This window comes from Cervus canadensis, chromosome 1 (assembly GCF_019320065.1).
Source record: "Cervus canadensis isolate Bull #8, Minnesota chromosome 1, ASM1932006v1, whole genome shotgun sequence".
NCBI classification, from domain to species: Eukaryota; Metazoa; Chordata; class Mammalia; order Artiodactyla; family Cervidae; genus Cervus; species Cervus canadensis.
The window spans coordinates 63278525-63295375 of NC_057386.1; the positions used below are offsets into that span (position 1 = coordinate 63278525).

The following is a 16851-nucleotide window of genomic DNA, read 5'->3' on the forward strand; positions in this document are numbered from 1 at the left end:
TGCCAACAAATTAGACAACCTAGAAGAAATGGATAAATAGCTAGAAACATATAGTCTTCCAAGACTGAATCAACATAAAATAGAGAATCTGAATAGACCAATTACTAGTAATGAAATTGAATCAGTATTCAAAAAACTTCCAACAAACAAAAATCCAGGACAAAATGGCTTCACAGGGAATTCTACCAAACATTTAAAGAAGTGTTAAACTTCTCAAATTATTTTTAAAAAAAGAGAGAGAGAAGGGAACACTCTCAAACTCAATCTATAAAGCTAGTATTACCCTGATACCAAAACCAAACAAAAACACTACAAGAAAAGAAAATTACAGGTCAGTATCCCTGATGATCATAGATGCAAATATCCTTAAAAAATATTAGGAATCAATTCAACAATACATTGAAAAAAATCATACAAGATGATCAAGTGGGATTTACTCCAGGAATGCAAGGACAGTTCAACATCCACAAATCAATCAACATGATAACATTAACTAAACAAATGATAAAAATCACATGATCATCTGAATGGGTTCAGAAAAAAGCACTTGACAAAATTTACATCCATTTATGATAAAAATTCTCAACAAAGTGGGCATGGGGGAACATGCCTCAACATAATAAACACTATGACAAACCCACAGTTAACCTCATATTCAACAGTGAAAAACTGAACAATTATCTTCTAAGATCAGAACAAGGCAAGGATACACACTCTCATCATTTTTATACAATTTGGTTTTGGAAGTCCTAGCCATAGCAATCAGAGAAGAAAAAGAAATAAAAGGGATCTATATTGGAAATGAAGAAGTAAAACTGCCACTGTTTGCAGATGACATAGTACTATAAATAGAAAATTATAAAGATGCCACTGGAAAACTACTAGAAGTCATTAATAAATTTGGTGAAGTTGCAGGATATAAAATGAATACAAAGAAACATGTTGCATTTCTATACACTAACAATGAACTATGAAACATAGAAATTAAGGAAACAGTCCCATTTATCATAGCATCAAAAAGAATAAAATATCTAGGAATAACCTACCTAAGGAAGTAAAAGACCTGTACTTAGAAAATTCTAAGACAATGATAAAATAAGTCGAAGATGACACAAATAAATAGAAAAATATACCAGTCTTATGAACTGGAAGTATTTATATGGTTAAAAATCAATACTAGCCAAGGCAACCCACAGATTCAATGCAATCCCTATTAAAATACCAATGGCATTTTTCACAAATAGTTCTAAAATTTGTATGGAACCACAAAAGACTCCAGACAGCTAAAAAAGTCTTGAGAAAGAACAGAGCTGAAGGTATCACACTCTCTGATTTCAAACCATACTACAAAACTATAGTAATCAAAACAGTATGGTACTGGCAGAAACAGACATTTAGATCAATGAAATAGAGAGTGCAGAAATAAACCCACACTAATGTGATCAATTAATCTACAATAAAGGAGGCAAGAAAATACAGTGAAGAAAAGACAGTCTCTTTGGTAAATGGTGTTGGGAAAACCAGACAGCTACATATAAAAGAATGAAACTACACCATTTTCTTACACTATATACAAAAATAAACTCAAAATGGATTGACGGCTTAAGTTTTAGACCTGAAACCATAAAAATCCCAGGAGAAAACATAGTCAGGACACTCTTTGGCATCAGTCTGTGCAATATTTTTTGATCTGTCTTCTCAGGCAAGGGCAACAAAAGCAAAAATAAACAAATGGGACCACATCAAGCTAAAAAGTTTTTACATGGCAGTAGAAACCATCAACAAAAATGAAAATATAACCGACTGAATGGGAGAAGATATTTGAAAATGATATGTTCAATAAGGGGTTTATCTCCAAATATATGAAGAACTCATACAACTCTATATTAAAAAACCAAACAATTCATTGTAAAAATGGGCCAAGGACCTGAAGGTCCTCATTTTCCCAAAGAAGGCATACAAACGGCCAACAGGCACATGAAGGATGCTCATCAGTCATCCGGGGAAATCAAATCACATGGAAATCAAAACCACAATGAAATATTATCTCACATCTGTCAGAATTGTGGTTATCAAAAAGACAAGAAATAATTAGTGCTGGCAAGAATGTGAAGAAAAGGGAGCCTTTGTGCCCTGCGGATGGGACTGTAAATTGTTGGAGCCACTGTGGAAAACAGAATGGAGATTCCTAAAAAACAGCAACAACAAAAACAATGAAAAACAGTGTTCAAATACAATTACCTTACCATCTAGCAGTTCTTCTTTAGGGTATGGCTTGGGTAAAACACCAACTTAAAAACATGTGTGCACCCCCCTGTTCATTGCAGCATTATTTACAATAGCCAAAATATGGAAGCATCCTAGGTGTTCCTTAATAGATTAATGGATAAAGAAGATGGGGTATATATGTAAAATGGAATATTACTCAGCCATTAAAAGAACCAAAGTTTGCATATCTTGAGGACATGGATGGACCTAGAAGGTTATGCTAAGTTTAGAAGTCAGACAAAGACAAATATCATACACTACTTGCAAGTGGAATATAAAAAAAAGACAAACAAATGAATAGAAACAGAGTCAGAGATACAGAGAACAAAACAGGTGTTGCCACAGGGGAAGGGAGTGGGGGAATGAAATAGGTGAAAGGGATTAAGAAGCACAAACATCAAGTTACAAAAAAAGGAAGTTTCAGGGATGTAATATATAGGCATACCTTTTGGGTCAGGTTCCAGACCACTGTAATAAAGTGACTATCACAACAGAGCAAGTCACAAGTTGTTTGGTTTCCCAGTACATATAAAAGTTTATACTATGTATGTTTATACTACACTGTAGCCTGTTAAGTGTGTGACAGAATTATATCCAAGAAATGATGTACATTTCTTTATTTTAAAATATCTATTGTTAAAAAATGCTAGCCATCACCTGAGCCTTCAAGGAGTTGTAATCTTATTTCTGGTGGAAGGTCTTGCCTCCAAGTTGGTGGCTGCTGACTGATCAGATTGGTGGTCACTGAATGTCGGGGTGGCTGTGGCAATTTCTTCAAATAAGACAGTGAAGTCTGCTGCATCGATTGACTCTTTCTATCATGAACGATTTCTCTGTAGCCTGTGGTGCTGTTTGATAGCATTTTACCCACATAGAACTCCTTTCAAAAGTGGAGTCAGTCTTCTCACACCCTGCTGTTTCTTTAGCAACTAAGTTTATGTAATATTCTAAACCCTTTGTTATTCCAACAATCTTCACAGCATCTTCACCAGGAGTAGATTCCATCCCAATAAACCACTTCCTTTACTTATCCATAAGAAGCAACTCCTCATTTGTTTTATCATGAGACTGCAGCAATTCTTCAGGCTCCACTTTGAATTCTTGCTGCCTTGCTACTTCCACCACATCTGCAACTCCTTCCTCCACTAAAGGCTTAAATTCCTCCAAGTCATTCATGAGGGATGGAATCAACTTCTTCCAAACCCCTGTCATTGTTGATATTCTGATCTCTTCCCATGAATCACAAGTGTTCTTAATGGCATCTAGAATGGTGAATCCTTCCCAGAAGGCTTTTTATTTACTTTGCCCAGATCCATTAGAGGAATCACTATTTATGACAGCTGTAGCCTTATGAAATGTACTTCTTAACTAATAAGAATTGAAATTCAAAATCAGTCCTTGATTCATGGGCTGAAGAATGGATGTTGTGTTACAGGCATAAAAGCACTCATCTCATTTTACATCTCCATCAGAGCCCTTGAATGACCAGGGGCACTGTCAGTGAGCAGCAGTATTATGAATCTTTTTCCCTGAGGGTTAGTAAGTATTCGGTAAGCCATGCTGCAAACAGATGAGCTGCCATCCAGGCTTTGTTGTTCCATTTATATAGCAAAAGCAGAGTAGACCAAGCATAATTCTTCAGGACCCTAAGATATTCAAATCTTAGGCTTCTACTGAAAGTCACCAGCCACATTAGACCCTAACAAGAGAGTCAGCCTGTCATTTGAAGTTTTGAAGCCAGGCATTGTCTTCTCCTCTCTAAGTATGAAAGTCCTAGATGACATCTTCCAATAGAAGGCTGTTTTGTCTATGTTGAAAATCTGTTGTTTAGTCACTAAGTCATTTCTGACTCTTTGCGACCCCATGGACTGTAGCCCACCAGGCTCCTCTGTCCATGGGATTTCCCAGACAAGAATACTGGAGTGGATTCCCATTTCCTTCTCCAGGGGGTGTTCCCAACCCAAGGACTGAACCCCTGTCTCCTGCTTGGCAGGTGGATTCTTTGCCACAGAGCCACTAGAGAAGCCCCGATTTCCTGCTGCCACCATCGTTAATTATCTTAGCTAGATCTTCTGGGCAACTTTCTGCAGCTTCCACATCAGCGCTGACTGCTTCACCTTGCACTTTTGTTACGGAGACAGGGTCTTTCCTTATGTCTCATGAACCAACTTCTGCTAGCTTCAAACTTTTCTTCTGCAGCTTCCTCACCTCTCAGCCTTCAGGGAATTGAAGAGAGTTAGGGCCCTGCTCTGGATTAGGCTTTGGCTTAGAGAATGAATGTTGTGGCTGGTTTGATCTTCTGTCCAGACCACTACAGCTTTCTCCATATCAGCAGTAAAACTGTTTCACTTTCATTTGTGTATTCACTGGAGCAGCACTTTTCATTTCCTTCAAGCACTTTCCTTCACATCCATAACTTGGCTCGCTGATGCAAGAGGCCTATGTTTTCAGCCAATTTCTGCTTTTGACATGCCTTGCTCACTAAGCTTAATCATTTCTAGCTTTTGATTTAAAGGGAGAGAGATGCAACTCTTCCTTTCACTTGAACAATGGGGCCACTATAGGATTATTAACTGGCCTGACTTCAATATTGCTGTGCCCCCAGAGAATAGGGAGGCCTGAGAAGTGGGAGAGAGGTGGGCAAAAGACCAAGAGTGGTGAAGTCAGGACACACAACGTTCATAGTCAAGTTTGCCACATTCCCTGGGTGTGGTGTGTGGTGCCCCAAAACAGTTATAATAGTAACACCAAAGATCACTAATCACAGGTCACCAAAACAAATATGATCATAACGCCAAAGTCTGAAATCTAAGAATTACCAAAATGGGACACAGAGACACAAAGTGAGTAAATGCTGCTGGAAAAAGTGGTGCCTACAGACTTGCTCCACAAAGGGTTAACACAAACCTTCCATTTAATAATAATAATGCAGTATTTGCAAAGTGTGATAAAGCTAGGTCTGCCTGTATGGTTGATAAAATCATAATAACTGTATGGTAATAGATGGTAACTAGATTCACAGTGGTGGTGATTTCGTAACACATAGAAATATCAAATCATTATGTTGTACACCTGAAAGTAATATAATATCATAAGTCAACTATACTTCAATAAAAATTTTCATAAGTAAATAAAATAACGCTGAAACATCGCACCAGTAATAATATAGAACATAAGCATTTGGTGCAATGGCTCCAACAGGGAGGAATCCAGGGAAGGTGAGGTTTGGGGACAGGGCTCCAGGGGTCAGAGGCGAAGCGTGGGGCCCTGTCTCCGGAGGGAGATTCTGAATGAAGTTTGGGGTGACGTGCAGGAGAGGGGGTCCAGAGAAGGAGGTGGGAAAGGGCTGAGGGCAAACAGGGGGCCTGACCGCGGTTCACCCCCTCTGCTCCTTGGCACCAAGGCTGGCCCGCAGGCCCCCTCCTCCCACCCCTCTGTCTTCCAAGGGGCCCTTGCCCCGAATCAGGGGTGGAGCCATACCCCGTCTCCGGCCCAGGCTCTCCCAGGCAGGAGGCAGCCATGCGGCCTTTCGGCGGTTTTCCTAAGAGCTTTTACTGCCTGGAATGAGGGAAGCAGACAGGGTCCACGGTTCCTTCCAGATCAGCTCCATCCTCGCCCTGCATCCCCACCCACTCACTTCTCCATGTGGACCCTGTGGGCGGAAGGAAAGGCCCTAAAGCCATCGTGGTGAGTGTGGGACACACACAGGGTCCGTCCATGTAGCACAGGAAGCAAGTCTGCAGGGCTCTGCTCCAGGCCTGCAGCAGGGGCTGCGGCAGTGAGAGGCCGTCCGAGGGCCGGGGCAGCAGGAGCGGGACAGGAGAGACTCGGGGAGGACATCTCCCATCTCTTGCTTGCCTCCAAGGGACTCCTGCCAAAAACCACTGTAAGCCAATCTAGGGCCAAATGAGAAAAGGAAGAGAGGAAGGTAGACAGGGCCCCCTGTAGAATAACCAGTCCTGAAGGTCACCTTTATATGAGGACGTAAGTCACAATGAATTTATATATGCATATATGCATAGAAACACATGTGCATGATAGTACTGTCTATATATTGCTTGTTGATTATATATTAAAACTCTAGATTACATGGAGTTTAGCTGACATGATACATTCATGTTCTGTGTATTGCAAAATGAATAGCATTTTAGAAACTAAAGACTGACTTATAACAACATTTGAAAAAGAGAAAATATTTTCTAATATATCATGTTTGGTGCTTCTCCCCATTTCTCTCTCCACAGATTGGTTTACAAATGGTTTCTTCTAATCTACAAGCTCAGCTATGCATTTGGTGTTGTGGGTTATTTGGCTATCATATTTACAATGTGTGGATTCAATTTATTTTTCAGGTAAGTATCTCCAATTAAGATATTGGTATCTCTAAGCACTTACTTGTAGCATTAACCCGGTCAAGTTCTCAGTGTCTGGAAGCCACATTTGGCCCTGCAGTTTTCCAGGGACACATTGTTTATAGTACTATCATTGGTATCATAGATGCCACTGCAGGAGACTAGCAAAAGGAAGAGGACACTCAGACTTAAAAGTTTTTAAAAAATTATAAGCTTTAAATAGAAGAACATCATTAAACGTTGGCCTATATTTATTAGAGCAATTCTTATTGAACTAAAAAGTTCCCTTCTACAAAATTCTTAAGTGTCATATCCTTCTATATATCTTTCTTCTTTAAAACCCCTAAAACTATGCTATCCAATACAGTAGCTGCCAACCCATGTAACTTAAAATATGAAATAAGAGGTGCTATAAGTCTAAAATACACATTGAGTTTCAAAGACAGCATAAGAAAATAATTTTATGATTACATGAGATGACAGTACTCTGGATGTTTTAGTGAAATTATTTTTTCTGTTTCTTTTTACCTTTTATTTGTGGCTATAAGAAAATTTTTAATTATGTCCAATCTGTATTTCCATTGGACAGCACTGCTCTAGAATTTTGTTTCTGCTCTAAATCTCTTCTGCTGGAGGCATTTAGTAACAGAGGAAACTGAGCACTTAGACATTGAGAGAGAAGTGAAGCAGTAACAGAGCAAGAAAGTCTAGGGAGAAACAAAGGAAATTGGGATAATAACATCCGTGACTCAGAATCATGTTCCCATCGGGAAGCTGGCCACTGAGATGTGCTGTGAGTGAGGCGCTCAGGGGCAGAGCGGAGGCTGTGTCCTCAGCCTGTGTGTTGGAGGGGGAGTGCGAGACACACCCCCGTGGACGGTGGACATACCATCTGTGGAAAGCAGCTCAAAGGAAGATCCCTGGAATATCTCTCATGGACGGTGGACATACCAGCCGTGGAAAGCAGCTCAAATGAAAATCCCTGGAATGTCTCTCACGTCAAAATTCCTCTAAACTCTGGGACCTCCTTGGTGACCCTGTGGTTGGGACTCCCAAGCTGGGGGTGCAAGTTCAATCTCTGGTCAGTGAACTAAGATCCCACAGGCCACATGACAAAAAAAAATTACTCTAAATCTCTGGAACTTTAGAAATTTGAAAGGCAGAAGTTAGCCACCCATAAGTCATAAAATAAGGAAGAAAACTGGATGGAGACCCAGCCCTGGGGGGAGGGCTCTTCCTGTGGCAACACAGTAGTCTGATTTCATAAATATCTCATGCAATTTTCAGAGAGGGAACTCCTGCCATTCCCTAGGAGGAAAGGGATAGAATATAACTGAAAAGATCTATTATTATTTGTTTAAGCTATAGAAAGACACTGAATTATTCTTTCAGCATACTGTCTATATTACTTTAATGTATGTAAAATGTTTTTTTACTTTTATGAAGTCACTTGGGACTGTAGTTACCCCCAAATTATTATCTGTATGATTTTAAGATCCTTATCCAGGAATTCTCCTATAATGAGGTGTATGAAGAACATAACCCTTCAGATGGGAAATGAAGTGAGAATCGTCAGTCGTGTCCGACTTTGTGAACCCATGGACTGTATGTAGCCTGCCAGGCTCCTCTATCCATGGAATTCTCCGGGCCAGAATATTGGAGTGGGTAGCCTTTCCCTTCTCCAGGGTACCTTCCCAACCCAGGGCCCAGGTCTCCCACACTGTAGGCGCATTCTTCACCAGCTGAGCCAACAGGGAAGCCCTCGGGTGGGAAGGAACTATTTTTTTCACCACTAATTGTTACTGAGCACAATTGTATTGAGATTCTTTTCTGTGGAACTACAACTTTGTTGCTCCACTTTTTATCACTTAGATTATAAATCCATGCTCCCCTGGGCATGGAGGGAAGGTCATCTTCATTCTTCGTCACTGCCCCAATTTTCAGATCTTGGATGGATGAAGCTGCCCACTGTGTTGGAATTCCCAGTTCACAACACCAAAAGATCTCTGCCCTCCAGGTCTACACAGCTTTTACCATTTCCTCCTCAAATTAACCGAGTACAAAAACAACCAGTAGAAAGTTTCAGAAGAGAGAGACTACCAGCTCCTCTCCTCTCTCCACTTCCTTCCTGACTCAGTCAGATCCACCTACTTCCATTGCTAGTATTAGAGACTCTTTTACAGAGGGAGCAAATAGAAAGTGTGATCATTAAGATCCAGATATTACATCAGGAGCTAATCATTCACTTTTTAAAGAAACCTTTACCTTTAAAAAAAGAAGGTGGGGGAGGGGGGAAGGGGCTGATTCACGTTTGTTATATGGCAGAAACCAACACAACATTGTAAAGCAATTATCCTCCAATTAAAAATAAATTTAAAAATAAAAAAAGAAATAGGGGTTGTTGTAGAGAATCCTGGTGTATTTGAAATATCCAACTTGCAAAGAAAAAAATTTTTTATTAACACATGGCAACTATGGCATAGTAACAAATGACCTCAAAATGTGAGCTTGATTCCTAGTACCAATTGTCAGGTTAAGCAATCATTTTTCCTAAGTCTCCATTTTTCAAACCAAAGTAGGGCTAATGATATCTATCTCCAATATTTTTAGGTAAGATTAAGTATTTGAAAGCATTCTATAAAATCTAAGTTTGATCACAAGGATCAAACTTCTTAGCCCGAGCTACTGTCCAGACCCCACCCCAAGCCACTTAAATTAGAGCCCTGGAAGATAGGCTCATGTATTAGTATATACTTTAAATCTCCCCCACGTAATCCTAACATACAGTTAGGGCTGAGAACCATTGCACTGTTAAAGAGGTTCCTAATAATGTTAGCTGCCCACTGCAATCATCGTTGTCTGGAGAGCCTCCAAAAATATTGCTGTGTGGGCCCCACCTCTAGAGAGCTAATGTAATTGGCCCACGGTGCAGCCTGCAGATGGAGGTTCTTTACAAGCTGCCCAGGTTTGCCCACCTACAGCCAAGCTTGAGAACCTCTGGTTAGAGTTGGCCTGTCTCAGCACTGCAGTCCAAAGAAGACGTTAAACACTCTTTTAAGAATTATTTTGTCCACTTAGCCCTGAGTGGTAAAATTTAAAGGAATGAAGAGAATTTTAAATTCATTAAAAAAAAGAAGAAACATTAAACAAACAAATGGGGGGAAATACACTCAAAGTTATGTTAGATACCATGGCAAGAAATACTTTCCAAGCTGCAGTCCTTCCCGAGACCCGCCCCCCACCCCAAGATGCCCACTCTTACTTCCCTTGGCTGTTGTTCTCAATAGAATCAAAGCTAGAGACTCCATGGATTTTGGCATCGTGTCCTTGTTCTATGGCCTCTACTATGGAGTAATGGGGAGAGACTTCGCAGAGATCTGTTCGGACTACATGGCTTCTACTCTAGGGGTAAGCGTTACTTTCATTCTTTGAAATCATTTTTGGTATATAGAAAAATGGTCTCATCTGACACATTTGTGCCCATTTTCAGAAATAGGTGTTTTTTGGTTCTGTCAGCCCAACTGCTCCCTGGGTTCTCCAGGCATCAAATTATCTGGAAGTAACCATATCTAGCATACTCCAATTGCCAACATTTAAAGGTTTAGTAAAAATTAATCTAAAAAATAAAAATAAAGGATTAGTAAAAATTAAACAATAACAAAAACCCTTTATCTGCTGATGCAAATAAAAGTCATATTTGATGCACATAAAGCACTTTAGAATCAATCAATACCTCAGGGTAATAATCATCATAAAGATCAGTTATCATTATACAGCATTTGAAGAAATAGAAGAGATAAAAAGTGTGCTAAATGTATTCTGACTGTATATTATTCCCTGGAATTAAAAAAATCCCTAATAGTTTTTTTAATGCTCTTAAAATTAAAACTCAGAATGGACACACTTTCTGGTTAGATGGATTCCAGATTCAGATATTAGGAGTAACCATCTGTGTCTAACACACGTGCATCTCTTAAAAACTTACATACCAAAGGTTCCGGGTATGACCCAGTGGTTTCAGAAATTCCACATCTCTGTCCTCTACCAGTGTCTTGGCACACAGCCAGATATGAAATGGAAAAACCGTTGTGAGTAGCAAGGGAAGACTGGACTTCTGGACTGCTGTTCTCCCTCTCCACTTATGGGCCAGGACTGAGTAGACAAGGCCTTGATTTCATCCCCCAACCTCCCTTCCCCATCTCTGTAGACTCCATCTTACTGTTTCTCTAGAGCCTGGAATCTAACTTCTGTGGTGGAATGCTGGGATGGGCAGCCATGTGTCATCTCTAAGACAGCTGCCTTTCTAGTAAGGTTTAAGGTGAGCACAGAAGGGAGCATTTTCACTCCCAGTTCCTCCAACAGAAACCAGAGCCATCCCCCCTTTAAAAATTCGCAAAGCCTCTTGTGCCTGCTTATGGACAGGAGCAGAAGAGTTGAATGTCCTCTGTTCTCCAGTGGACCAGGAAAAAAAGAAAAAACCTGGCAAAACAACCAAGTCTTTAAGCCCCAGCTTTATAGAGATTCCTCACCTGATTCCATCCCACCAGTCTATGACATCTTGTCATCTCCTGTCATCCTCATTCCAACCACCAAGTACTGTCTCAAGCCATTAGCACAACCACCAGTGACTTCAGCTGATGGTGTGTGTGTGTATATGTGTGTGTGTGTGCACTTGTTCATGTGCTTGTGACAGAGGTCAAGAGGAAGCAAAGGAGACACAATCTCCATTCTCACACCAGTGCCTGAGCCCCACACTAATTAAGTCAGACTCTGGGAGTGGAGCCAATGCATCTGCTTTGTTTTAAAAGCTCCCTAGGAAAAGGAATAAGCTATTACGCCATGCAAAAAGCTGGATGAATCGTAAATATATAGTGCTAAGTGAAAGAAGCCAGTCTGTACTATATGATTCCACTTATATGACAATTTGGAAAAGGTACAACTATGGAGATGCTAAAGAGACCAGTGGTTGCCAAGAGGGTTACGGAGGGAGCAGGGTTGAGTGTGTGAAGCACAGGGAATTTGTTAGAGTGGTGAAATTATTCTCTATGATACTCTAATGGTGAATGCATGACACTATGCATTTGTAAAAATCAGCAGTACTTTTTAGCAGAAAGGTTAAACCTTAACGTGTGCAAATCTAAAGCAAGGCATGTAGGATGTCAGGGAATGCCAGGATAGAATGTGGACTGTGACAAGGGAATTCAGCTGTATTACAAATGTGTGAAATAACCTCTCTGAAGTGGGTGGGGGGAAAAGTGCTGACCTAAGTCTCTTTGCAATGAGTGGAGATCTGAGATTAAAAGCAAAAGGAACTATATGCAAGCACTGCACTCCACTAAGTAAGTTTCCCTCAGGGCTATGGGTACACCCTGACACCTCTCTGCATGTGTGTGGAACTGGACTCCAAGTGAATGGAAGACTGGTCATGGAAGCTGTGTTTCTCACTCTCAGGAGGCTGCATGCAAGCACAGAGGGAAGGCCAGAACGATCTGTGTAGTAACGGATCAGAGTCAAAGACATCAGTCTGAGCTCGTGTTTCGCTTAACATAGATTATATGTATCTTAATGTAGATGATGCATGTAGAACTATTTTATAGATATGTGTATACACATGGGTTAGGATATACAGATTTATTTCCTTGCTTTGTCAACTAAGAAGCCCTAGAAGCAATGGCAGCTCAGTAGCAGTGAGCACACAAAGTACTGCGATCTTGTTTTCTAATACCAGTCTATAATAAAAGGAAACTGTTCCTTGGGAAAACGGCTGATTCTGGGTCTTGTTAGGGAACATACAATATGAACCTAGAGTATTTTGTAGTGCCAGAACGTAAGGAAGTTCTCAAAAACAAGCCCACACAAGAAAAAACCCACAATGATAAGGGTATGTCAAAGAGACGCAGAAGCCAAGGCTGAAACACAAGTCTGAGTAACACAAGTAGCAGCAGTATTAGTGGTGAACAGTACTGGGTCGTAACCTGAAGTGTAGAGTAAATACCCGTGAGTCCACAGTGAAATAAATGGATGATTGAATAGATATATAAATAAATGAGAATAGACACGTCTCCTATTCAGACAAATTCCACATAATTTATGGAGATATTCCACCTTTAAGAAGGTTGCATGGTTAACTTTTATGTGTCAACTTGATTAGGCTCTGGTATCCAGTTGTTTGACCAAACATGAGTCTACATGTTGCTTTGAATGTATTTTGTAGCTATAATTAACTTTAAGGGAAAGCAAATACCCTTGAAAACATAGATAGATCTTAGCTAATCAGTCAAAGATGTTAAGGGCAAAAACTGAAGTTTTTCAGAGAAGAAGGGGTTCTGTCTCAAGTCTGAAAACTCTTTCCGGAGTGCAGCCTGCTAGCCTGCCCTCCAGGTCCCAGACTTGCCAGCCTCAGGTCTTTAAGAGTCTCTCTCCCTTCCCCTTTCTCCCTCTCCTCTACCCGCTCTCCCCCGACCACACAGGCATATCCTCTGTTCCACTCCCCTGGAGAACCCTGACCGATACAAATGTGGACCATAACTGCTAACCCCCCACTCCCTCAGTGTGAACTGCTCATGGTGATGGCGATTTCCTTCCAAAGAGTACAGTGTAGACAGAAGTAAAAGGTAGTTTTAGAGTGGAGAAAGTTGACAAACACTACCTCAAGCTCAGTGATCAAGGTCAACATCAGCAATGATGGATCATGTTGACAGCACGTACCCTTGCCACGACGTGGTAAGAATGGCATTTCACCTCTGTTCTCTTCTTTCCTAAAACTCATAAGCCCAGCATAATCAAGAGAAAAAAACATTAGCTAAAATCCAAGTGAGGGACATGCTACAAACACCGCCCCCACCCCCAAACTGTCAATCATAGAGAAAAAAACAAAGTCTGAGAGACTGCCAAAGCCAAGAGAAGCCTAAAAAATAAAAAAAGAGAGAAGCCTAAAGAGATAAGACAATTAATGGTATCCTGGATGGGATTCTAGAACAAAATAAGGACATTTGAGAAAAACCAAACAATCTGAACAAAGTATAGACTTTATTTCATAATAATGCATCGGTGTTGGTTCATTAATCATAACAAATGTACCACCCTAAATGTAAAATGTTAATCACAGGGGAAACTTGATATGGGAACTCTATTCTATCTTTGCATCTTTTACATCTAAAACAATTATAAAATAAATATTTTATTTTTAAAAAAGCTTCTTAGACATTCTAATGTGCTGCCAATGTTGAGAATCGCTCCTCATCCACACCCCTGGGGAGATGCAATGTCCCAAGTTAGAATTCTAAATGCACTGCTTTCTAATGCGATTAGTCTTTGTACTCCCTGTAGTCAGATGGGATTTTATTAAAATTGATTAAAATATTAACTATATTAAAATTAATTAAAAGATACATAGATGTTTGGGATTACTTGAGATCTGGGAATCAGAGTCTCAGGAGAATAAGGGAAAGGGCCAGGTTCTGGGTGAATTTAAAAAGCTTCCCATGTCATTCTGAACGACAGCCCTCGATAAAATTGTTCCTCCTAAAGGATTCCTCAGTGGAGAAGTTAGATGGTTATAATTAGCGATGTGCTTTGGGGTTCAGTGGGGTTTCGCCTGGGAAACCTTTACCCCACAGTAGCATTGTTCCTGTGGGAAAAACCAGCAGAGAAACAGTAAAGCCTCCGTGTCTTCAAGCTGGCAGTGGCTTCCCTGTGTTTGGAGAATGACGTGTGCTCTCTGCCTGTCCCCCATAGTTCTACAGCGTCAGCGGGATGCCCACCAGGAGTCTGTCGGACGACATCTGTGCCGTGTGTGGGCAGAAGATCATTGTGGAACTCGATGAAGAAGGGCTCATTGAAAACACCTACCAGCTTTCATGCAAGCATGTGTATCCTTTTCATGGGAGGCCATTTGGCCCTCCTCAAGACAGTGCTGGGAGATGGAAAATCAGGGAGGACTGTCCCGTCACCTCCCTCCTCCTCTGTCTCCTCCTTCTCCCCACTTCCTTCTGCCTTGCTTAGCTCCCTTCCCCAAACTCCAAGCCTTTATGCTCCTGTCCATTTTCTTATTGAGACTCTCTCCGAATCCCTGATGAATAATGAACTCCTCTTAGTTAGCAGGCGGTAAACCTTTTTTCCTCCTCCTCCCAACTTCCTCCTCCCCCAGTAATTTCTTTTTTAAAAGGAGTCTTCAGGCCACACAGACGGGAGGGCTGCAGCATCTGAGCAGAGGCTGGCTGGAAGAGCTGGTAAAACCTTAAGCACGCAGGTAGCCAGTGAGGACCAGGGGAGACAGGGTGGAGAGCGAAGAACAGAGTGCAGTTTCAGCTGCAGGGCAGGACTCGGGACTTGCCTGGCGGAGCCCATGTCTGAATCTCACAAGAATAAGAACGACAATGCCCAGGTTTTTACTCTCAGGACTGAATAAATGGAATGTGTCCAGATTAAACAGAGTCAAATCATGAGTGCTGCACATCTACGGTATTAATGGTGGTGTGTTTTGCCCGGAAATAATTTTCAGGAACCTGCTTGTGTCAACAGTGGTGATGGGGAAAGCCAAGTATCAGCTTTGGTCTTGGAAAGAGGACACCTTAAATTACACAGGAAGGGACCAAAACAGGAGCACGTGGTTCAGGACCGTTTGATTCCCTGGCCCATGGTTTGTGCCCCAAATCACTATCCACCAGCAGAGGGATCTTTAGGGACCAGGCCAGCCTGGCCCTGGAAACCAGCATCCTTACTGGCTGGTGAGAAAGGGCTCCATGTGCGAAAGATGCTGGCATCAAGAGCCCTGGGCCAAGCAGGCTGCACTGCCTGAGCACGTAACTCTGGATACCACAGTTGTCTTTGCATTGACCAACAATCAGTATTTTAATTCTTCTCTTAATACAGGGGAAAAAAAGCATCATTTATCTTTATTTTATAGTACAATATCAATTTTATAATACTGCTGTGCACTCAGTCAGTTCAAAGCTCTGGCATTATAAGCTGATCAAACCATCTGCCTCTTGCCTCTGAAGCCCACCGAACTCAGTCAGTAATACCATAGACGTGCAGCACTCATGATTTGATTCTGTTTAATCTGGACAGATTCCATTTATTCAATCCTGAGAGTAAAAAACTGGACCAAATGCATCTGAAATGTAATAGGAGCCTTTACTCCAACATTTAAGTCTTAACATTTTAAGGTAAGAAACACAAAGATATCCCATGTGGGATTCTATGTGGTTTTTCAGTGTGATACATTTCCCAAAAACCTATCATTCTTAGTAGAAATTTTCCAAGTCTGGTCCTAGTTTTAATATGATTTAGTTTTCAAATGTTGGAACAGAGCCCCTTCTGCCATTTGCAAGTAGAAATATTTTCTCTCTCCACCTTTAAAAGCCCTTAGGGATTGTTGTACATGTGTGCATATTGTAATCGAAAATGTAGTCACCTTTAAATTTGCTTTGCAGGGAGCATTATTAATGGCCCATTTTAGCATGAGTCATATTAGCAAGGAGTGGGCAAACATGAATCATGTTAACAAGGGGTGGGAATCTGAGTCTTGCTCTGCAGAAATTCTGCTGGGGTAAAGGCTTTTCAGATGAGATTTTGAAGATAAAAGGGGATATTAAAGAGGAGATGAACATCTCAGTGGTTGCTCAGTGACCCCTGAACTCCATCCATACCTATCTGGAGGGTATGGGCTATCCTCCAGCTCTTTTGAACGAAGAACTGTGCAGGTTTTGATTCAGTATCTTTGTTATAATACACTTTATGTTAACCCAAACATGCAAAAGTGACCCCAGTTCCAAGAACATAAAAGAATGGGAACTCTTGGTTGCACACACATGTAATACCGAGGAATCATCTATGTGGCCTTGATTGGCTCCACCTCCATGCCCTCCGTTAGTGAGGGAACTTCTACATGGGTGCTTAGCAGATCAGGGAAAGCCACGCTGGGATCAATGACTATAGAAGTCAATCAACACGATGAATCTCATAGTTAATCATTGTGTTTGTTGTTTAGTCGCTAAGTCATAGCCGACTCTTTTTGTGACCCCATGGACTGTAGCCCACCAGGCTCCTCTGTCCATGGGATTTCCCAGGCTGAATACTGGAATGGATTGCCATTTCCTTCTCCAGGGGATCTTCCCCCACCCAGGGATTGAACCTGCATCTCCTGCATTGGCAGGGGTGTTCTTCACCACAGAGACACCTGGGAAGCCGCAGTTAATGATCTTACTCAAATCTATAAGCTGTGGAA

General features: G+C 41.2%; 2 protein-coding genes across 5 annotated transcripts in view; one reads left to right on the forward strand and one right to left on the reverse strand.

Moving 5' to 3' along the window:
• The window catches only part of TLR2 (toll like receptor 2), a 136031-nt gene that overhangs the window by 101336 nt on the left and 17844 nt on the right, over positions 1-16851 (reverse strand). The gene's annotated exons all lie outside the window — the stretch shown is intronic.
• RNF175 (ring finger protein 175) overlaps positions 1-16851 on the forward strand; it is a 60788-nt gene that overhangs the window by 39924 nt on the left and 4013 nt on the right. For all 4 annotated transcript variants that reach the window (XM_043484164.1, XM_043484172.1, XM_043484176.1 and 1 more), the window contains 3 exons: positions 6513-6620; positions 9908-10028; positions 14358-14491. In XM_043484164.1, coding sequence (XP_043340099.1) covers positions 6513-6620; positions 9908-10028; positions 14358-14491 — 363 coding nt within the window. The remainder of the gene's footprint in view (positions 1-6512; positions 6621-9907; positions 10029-14357; positions 14492-16851) is intronic.